This window comes from Rhinolophus ferrumequinum, chromosome 9 (genome assembly GCF_004115265.2).
Source record: "Rhinolophus ferrumequinum isolate MPI-CBG mRhiFer1 chromosome 9, mRhiFer1_v1.p, whole genome shotgun sequence".
Taxonomy (NCBI): domain Eukaryota; kingdom Metazoa; phylum Chordata; class Mammalia; order Chiroptera; family Rhinolophidae; genus Rhinolophus; species Rhinolophus ferrumequinum.
Genome location: NC_046292.1, coordinates 90,985,406 through 90,993,581, shown reverse-complemented (window position 1 = coordinate 90,993,581; position 8,176 = coordinate 90,985,406). Strand labels below are relative to the sequence as shown.

General features: G+C 40.9%; 1 protein-coding gene across 3 annotated transcripts; it reads right to left on the bottom strand.

Annotated features, from left to right (window-relative positions):
- Window positions 1-619: 619 nt before the first annotated feature.
- On the bottom strand, window positions 620-7,935 carry SERPINB1 (serpin family B member 1). Of its 3 annotated transcripts, none has more exons than XM_033115636.1 (7): window positions 7,778-7,935; window positions 6,564-6,739; window positions 4,697-4,834; window positions 4,040-4,157; window positions 2,950-3,092; window positions 2,695-2,862; window positions 620-1,117 (listed from the first exon to the last, which is right to left on the bottom strand). In XM_033115636.1, exons 2-7 carry the CDS (start codon window positions 6,729-6,731, stop codon window positions 716-718), a joined length of 1,137 nt encoding a protein of 378 aa, XP_032971527.1. In that variant the 5' UTR covers window positions 6,732-6,739; window positions 7,778-7,935; the 3' UTR covers window positions 620-715. The 3 variants fall into 3 exon arrangements, with proteins under 3 accessions (XP_032971527.1, XP_032971528.1, XP_032971529.1); XM_033115637.1 differs by lacking the exon at window positions 7,778-7,935 and adding an exon at window positions 7,401-7,721; XM_033115638.1 differs by lacking the exon at window positions 7,778-7,935 and adding an exon at window positions 7,233-7,366.
- Window positions 7,936-8,176: the final 241 nt, after the last annotated feature.

Sequence of the window (8,176 nt, the reverse complement as noted above, 5' to 3'; positions counted from 1 at the left end):
GATCTTTGCATCCCGTTTGCTTAACGGTTTCTCCTACCACATTTTTCTATTTGCAGTTTCTTGGAATCTTTTATGATAAGATACCTACTTCTCGACTCTTTGTGACCCCACACAAACTACATGGTCAGGTAGGATGAAGGAGAACAAAAAAGGGAAGGAAGGTTATCACCAGGTGACTCTTTAATAGTTTGAAAACTGAAGGGCTGTAATAGAATACATTTTAGAATACATTTGTCTAATCCTATAGACAAAGGGCCCAAAATATTGGCCAAGGCAAATTTGTCTTTATAACTGGGGCCCCTCATTGGGATGCTACCCTATATTTCAATTGAATACTGTTTTTAAGCCTCCCTTCAACAACTAGTGTCTCTCTATTATAGCTTCCAAAAGTCTATCTGTGAAATAAATTACCTTATTATAATGTTTCCCAAAGCTAACAGAAGAATATAGCAATTCCATAGATTATTACATTGTCAAGAATCTACGCATGTGATTGATGCATTCGGAGGCATTCACTGAAAATTTTCAATATAAAAATAAGAAAATCGATACGTATACCAAAGTTAATGGGTGTAAACAGCCAACAGAGGTGGCATTATAAAAGAAATTAAAGACCTGGTTTTGGAAGGTAGTTTTATTGGAAAGATATATGAAAATTATCACCATTGAAAGTGCAGGTAATAAAGCTCTGAGGTTGGTCTTGTATTTCCAGTGCCTAAGGGGAAGAAAGTCTACCTAAGAACAGGATGTTAGTTGAGGGATTGTGTCGAATGAAGAAAATGAATGGATGGTCGACCACAAAGTTTTCTTCTGGCATCAGCATGCAGAAGGTGGCAATGCCTGCTGTGGCTGCCGCTGCCTCTGTGCCCTCCTCATTCACTTCCACAAAAGACTTGTGGACAACTTTTGATATGAAAAGATCTCTGGCTCCTGACATGCCGGACAGATCAGCCTTGCTATTAAAGAGATCCTCTATACCCAGGCGGGCTAGGTGAGAGTTGAGGTTATAGCTCTCTTCCAGCTTGAACCTGGGCAAGTGGACATTGACTTCTATGAGATCCAGATTCTCAGGTTTGGTCCACTCACGCAGTTTTTCCAAAGTCAATTGTTTCTCGATCTGGAATGAGAATGGGCAAAAAGAAGAGGTGAGAACAATTTCATATAAGCAAGGTAATAAAGTATTATTTAAAGGAACGGACTCATAAAATATCAGTTGCTAATTAGTTTCCTTCATGTATTGTGCCAAAACAGATTCCACTTGGAGGATATCATTTCTTTCCAGCAATTGGTGATAACAAAACAGAGTTGTGTTCCAAGCCATTAAGGGCCCAATGTAACAGGGACATAAAGACATCCATCCAGTCCATCAACGCTCAATGCATCCACCCACCCATCTATCCAGGACTTACCAAGCCCCTACCACACTGGGCTACTGTGATAAGCCATGACGGCTGTTATTACTCTAACTGGTTGAGTGGAGCACGGGAAATTTTTAAAGTTTTCTTCTATTTAGCCAAGGCAAATTTGTCTTTATAACTGGGGAGACAGTTATTTATTCTGTTTATTCTGAACTCCACTGATCATAGAGTTATCTGTGAACCTCACACAACTGAAGTAATCTCTAATAGATTTAGCTTCTAGGTAAAAATAGAAAAGGGCCTAGTTCCTTACCTAAAATGTGGGTAAAAATAGAACCTGCCTTACAGCATTGTTGTGCACATTGAATGAGTTAATGTTTACAAAGTGCTTGGCATATAGTAAGTGCTACATAAATGTCAGCTATTATCATTACTATTATTACTACCATTGGACTAGAACAGAACCATCATTCTACTTGTTCTATTGATGCTGATTATTCCTTTCATGGGGTTAGAGAATGTCTCCCTGTAATCAGAGAAGAGATGAATATGGAAATGAAATTGAAATAAAGAACACATTGATTTTAATATATACTTTATACATGCAAATGGGTAATATTGGACCTCTTCCTGAGAGCAAGTTTGGTTGAGTGTGTGTGTGTGCGGGGGGGTGGGGGGGGATGGAAGTAGAGAAAAACCAGGACAGAGATACTAAGAAAAACCCAAAAACATAAACTTCACAGTTTTGTCTAGTTCTAGCTTGGCAAGAGAGGCCATAGCCTTTATAGTATATGTACTACAAACCTCATACCAAGTTCATATTAGAAAATAGGCTTAGCTCTACCCTAACGTGTCACATGAGTCTTTTCTGTCATGGAAGCTACTGGAAATTTAAATCACAATCAACATGAACTGTGGTGAGAATGAGCAGTGTAATAATAGGCTTTCACAGTACAAGATAAAACTATATGCTGATGTTCTGGGGTTTTAAATTTTAAAATATGTGTTTCAGTAAAACAATCCTCATTTTACTGTACTTTCCTCTAAAGTTCATTTAAGAGGGTTTTTGTGAGCTGCCACTGACCAATATTACATTTAGTGTAGATCTTTAGATGTTCCCCACCACAACTGTTCCCTAACAGCAGCTAAAAATTTAAACTTAGGGCTTCAGAGTAGTAAATGTTCCTGGGCTAATTTACAAAGGAATGATAAAGAGTCAGAAAGGAAAGCTAAATAACACTAGTAAACACATAACAAGTACCGACCGCACGACATACACACAAGGCAGAATCGGTAGGTCAAAGGAAACGTGAGCATGCGGTGTGGGAGCCTTTACCTTCTTCAGACCCGTGGACTCGTCCTCAATGTCATCCGGCAGCAGGATAACCATGCTGAGCTCCTCACCTTGGTAAGGCAGTTCCAGCACACGGCACTTAAGGTCCTGGATGTAGCCATATGGAAATTTCTTCTTCTGATACATCATTTTCACTATTTTTGTGTCTTTCTGGACAGTTGAAAAAACAAGTCACTCACATTATTATCTGCATTCTTTCAGAGCAAAGAGTAATTTTATACAGTTACCTCGCCTTACCTTATTCAGCCTGAATGGTGCATCGGTTGTGGCCTCTTTCATGAATTTCTCCTGCCAATTTCCTTTGAAATAGATGGCATTCACTAGCACAAGTTTAGTCATGTTATCAACCACACCTGCAGCCAACAGTTCTGGAATTTTCCCTAAAAAGATAAAGTAAGTTTTTTACAAAAATTCATATATATATCAGAATTCCACATTTGAATTGACATTTAATCAGCACTGAAATGTAATTCAAATGTATACTTTCTATTTAATTTCCTTTAACATATTAGTTTAGGAAAGCCCTACCGGTGTGTTTTGACTTGAAATAAACCAAGGATTTAAGGGGTAAAAACAGGAAACCTCCTTTTCTGGAGTGTGTGATCAACGATGAGCCTTATTTTGTGAATGGCCATTCTTTTTCAGGCATAAAAAATATTCCTTAACGAAAATGTTTTTAGTCACTAGTAAATAAATCACTTCTACAAATCCTCCAAATGGAAGCTACTCTCACAAAAAACATTTTAATAAATATCCAAAAGGTAGGACAATGACTCCACTAACACGAACTCCCCATGACCACATCACGGCCATGAATCCTTGTATGGAAGACAGGTGTTCAGCAGGTGCCTTGACGCATTCCATGGCTAGTAGGTTAGAGAGCTGTAGTGAAGAAACAGCTGAGGGAGAGTCTGTCCCACCGACCATCCCTGATGGTTTAGACAAGATGTTGGCAAAAACAGTTATGACCACAGTAGTTTGTGAATATTGAGTCACAAGTATCAGGAAATGTCTTTCCATATGTGTATTAAGAAATTTTGGCCAGGCTGAATTTTCCTCAAAACTGGATTCTTTTACTCTACATTCAGTGCTAGTTTTAATTTTAAAATGTAGTTTGGGGAACTTTTGGGGAAAACATATTTAGCTGCTTCAGTTAAATTATGTTGAATTTCCACTTTGAAGAATTTCTACATTTGAAAGCTTTCTGGCACTCGGCAGTGGCACAGGGTCAGAGGAAAAGGGAGAGGGAATCATTTGCAGGTTGAGAAGGTGGAAGGAGGAAAAGAACAACCAGTGTGTAATGACTACATTCTGCCCACTCTCTTACCTTCTGTCTGCCCTTTGACCCACTCATTTATCACCTTCCTTGCATCTTCAGAAGTATGCTGAAAATCCACACTGGCCAATTCAGCACCATACATTTTTTGAGTTGAAGCTAAGAACTCCTGCGAAAGGGTGGGAAGGAGGAAAGGAGGGAGAGGGGGAAAAGTCATGAATAACACCTACTACATACAGAAATGGTTTTCTAAAATCCTTAAAAGCAATAGAAATTGTCCTAAAAGGCATAAATTTCATTGTAACAAAAATTCTAACCCTTATACTTTTTGCATTACGGTAAAAAATACATTACCATCTTAACCATTTTTATGTGTATAATTCAGTGGTTTTGGTAGTGTATAAAATTTACCAATTCTCTTCTAACCTTTGATTAATATTTTCATAAATAAGCAAAGTCTGATTGTTCTTGGAAGTAAATTATGGAATTCACTCTTGCTTTAGTAAAACAGCCAGGATAGATCTTTTCACTCTGAAGACTATAAAATGAAACCACATCAATTAATGGGAATACTCTCTGTCATATATTTTTATTCTGTATTGTTTTTCTGAATGTTTATAAAAATTAAAACTAACTTCTGTGACTTGATTGTGCTGAAAAAAAGTCCTCATCGTCTAGTGAGTTTTAGAACAAGTGCAAAATACTTACAGGGAGGAAATTATACGTTTTCTCTCCATATAATCTATTAGCAAGTTTCAGAATATAGGGAGCTCCACGCTTGTTGATATCAGCATTCAGACTCTGAAACCTTGAATGAATCTCTTCAACCGTATTGAAATAAAGAGCCTAAAATAAAGAAAACGTTATTTCTATAACCAGTGATTTTTTGAAATTATAAATGGATTCCTTGGCATTTGCATCCATCAAATTAGTGTTTTTATTACTAATTATTGATAATTCCCAGCCCAATATTTTATTAATTTTTCAATGGAAAACAAATAATAGAATCTAAAATTTATAGTTTTGTGAGACATAATAATTACATTAGAAACTTTTTATATCACTTGTTTTGTTGTAACTGTAGTTCCACAAATATGACTGGTTAATAAACTAAATATTTATACACATCTGCTTTTTTCTAAAGAAAATGATAAATGGTATGTTCATATGTATATTCTGTATCAAATATAATTTTACTGAAGTTCTCAGAAATAAACAGTAAAAATAAGAATCATCACCTATGCAGAAACACAAAGATATTACAGATTGAGGGGTTTTTTAATTATACTATTAGCACCAGTAACACACTTATTTAAAAATAATGTCTATGAGTATAAACTTAACATTTGGCAAAAGTTTAATTCCCACGTTACAAACCAAGAATCGCTTTATGGTTTTATGAGGCCTGGGCTGGTTCCTTGTTTTAACCCACAAAGAACAAACCTACACAGTGTACAAAGTCCAGTTACTCATCAAGATATGGAATGTTTGTGTAGTTGCTATGATCAATGTACTTTAATGGAAATGGGGTGGGGGGTGTCCTTCAAACTATTCTTTGCTGAGGTAATAAAATCCCTGGAAAGATTCAAAATAGAAGCAACTGCAAAAAGCAACTAATAATAGTACCAGGGTGTTTTTAAAAAGTGGATATTTGAAAACTTTCCTATCTGCAGTGATACAGATGGTTGGTTTTCCATAAAATACAGTAATAAAAGCTCTACAGCTGGAATAGGTCCATAAACTTGAATCCAGGGCTGGCCTTCCCTAGTTACAGGTGGCATATAATTTGTTACCATTATGTTAGAAAGACCTCCTTCACTTTTGGCACTCCATTCCCCTAAGTTTCAAGGAAAGCCAGAGTTCCCCTCTCAGAATTAAAGAACACGTAGCACAGAAGTGCCCTGCACACCCAGTAGGAAGGCCAGGCATTACTGCTGCTTCTCCTGCTGTAAGAGTGACCTGCCATTTAACCCAGAGCTTGGTCCTGTCTGTGGCTGCCACACCCCACCGTTCTCCTCTCCCTGCAGGGCCCTCCTGCTCACACAGGAGGCACTTGGTGCCAGGCACAGGGCTAGGCCTGGAGAATACAGAACCACATGGCTGTTGCCTGTTCCCTCAAAAAAGTGACACCGCCAACTTCTCCACTATGGTGCTTTTCCTATGTGTCATTATGCTCAAAAGTATCATTACATAACAGATATTACGGGTAGCAGGCCATGTGCAACACAGAAACTGGAAAATCCTAGTCCAGGAGGAGAAGCTCTTAAACCTTTGCCCACTGGAATAGAAAAGTGGGACACTGCAGGGATTTTTTGTAGCTTTCTTCACTGCTATATCCTCAGTCAAACACGAAACAGCACCTGGCACACAGTATGTTCTCAGTGAAAACTCGATTGTGAATGAAAGCCGGCATAAAAAATGGATTGTTCTCGGGGCTTTTCTGAAAGTCTGGCTTCACAATGTATAGTTGTTGACACAGAAATCCAGTTTTTAAAACACTGTAAGAGCTCCAAGGCACACATTTTTAACATAGACTTGCACGGAAACGAGACTATTTCTGTTTGTTTCTGCTCACCTTGGACACCTGTGCTGCAGTAGTGCCTCTGGTCCCCAGAACAACCATGGCCAGCGCTGATGAAATGCTTATGGGAGAGATGAAGATGTTTCCAGCAGGATTGCTCTCATTCAAGGTGCGGAAGAGGTCCAAGGCGAACCTGGTGTTTGCTGTGCTCAGCTGCTCCATGGCGAGGGCTACAACACAGAACAGAGGCCTGAGCTGCCCACTGCCCACACGAACAAATCAGGCAGTGGCGTTTCTCCATGTCTTCCTCAACTTGTGCCAACTGCCCTGGAACAGCCTAAACTTCTCATGTTCACAAATGTGGGAACTAGAGATAACTGACCAAGAATCCATCAGTAACCCAGGATCAGGACCCAGGGTACCCTAAAGGGCTCTGACCTTGCAGACACAGCAGCCAAGGCTGGGCCTTTCCTGCTAAGTTTGTGAGCACATATGTTTCCCACCATTTGGATTGCCTCTGATTCATTTGGGCAATAAAGCCATTGCCCACATTTACCCGAAATAAAAATGCGTCTATTAGAAAACCACAGCTACTTATTACACATTAAAGCAAATTCCAGTAAAGTAGATATAATTATCCTTATTTCTGAGATTCAGTTGCTAATGTTTAGAGAGGTTAAGTGTCCCAAGTCTCATAGCTGTTGTAGAGTTTCCCCCACATACAGGCAAGGAAGAATAATAGCTGTGCTGGCTGCTTCGTGCATAATACATCGAATTATTATTGTTGATGAAAAGTGATCTCTAGGATCGCATGGACCTCCTCTTCCTCCCTCCACCCGCAGAAAGGAGAAGCGGGTTCTGCCTCGGGGCTGCCGGGAAACCTTCACGAACAGCTCGGGGAGGAAGGGAGTTCAGGAAGAAAAACATTCCGATCTCAGGCTCCAGGTCTGCCTCCCAGCCACCGTTCCCCAACCGCCGTCCCTCACGGGGCTGCCAGGCCTCGACTCCCCGATGCAGTGCGGGCGATCCGGGGTCGCCCCCGGGGCGGGGCGCACAGCAGAGGGAGGTGGCATCGCGGGCGCAGATGGGCGGTGCAGGGAGCAGTCCTGGCGAACTTGAGGGGACTACGGTGACCCCAGGCCATGTAGGGTCCGGGGTTGGTGCTGGGCGGCGGTGACTCCAGTTTGGAGCCCGGAACTGCCCGGGGCTGGCCGATCTGGCCTTCCCGACCTCGGTAATAGGCGTAGGGTGGGGGAAGGGGAGCTTACCCTGTGCTCAGCAGCCTGGGCGGGGCGCGGGATCTGGGAAGCTGCGCAGAGCTTGCGTAGGGTGCTTATATAGCTGTATAAGTGGAGTGCGTCCTGGGATCAGGGGTGGGGCGGACAGGGTGTTGGCCCTTCCCCCAGATATGTTCCTAGGAGTCTGGGCTTGGTCATGTATAAGCGTTTAAGAGGAGGGAGGGGCCTCCAGGATAAGATAAAATAGAATCAGTTTTGTCAACTGACGGTCATTGCTGTCAATTCAACACCAGTAGAAATCCTCAATTCGGGATGCAGTGAAGAAGGAAACTTTATTCAGTGCAAACAGCTCAACTGTGATAAAGCACAGCTGTGGAACAGCTCAATAGTGTTGCAGCTCAATTATGAAGCAGCATGGCTGCAAGGCTG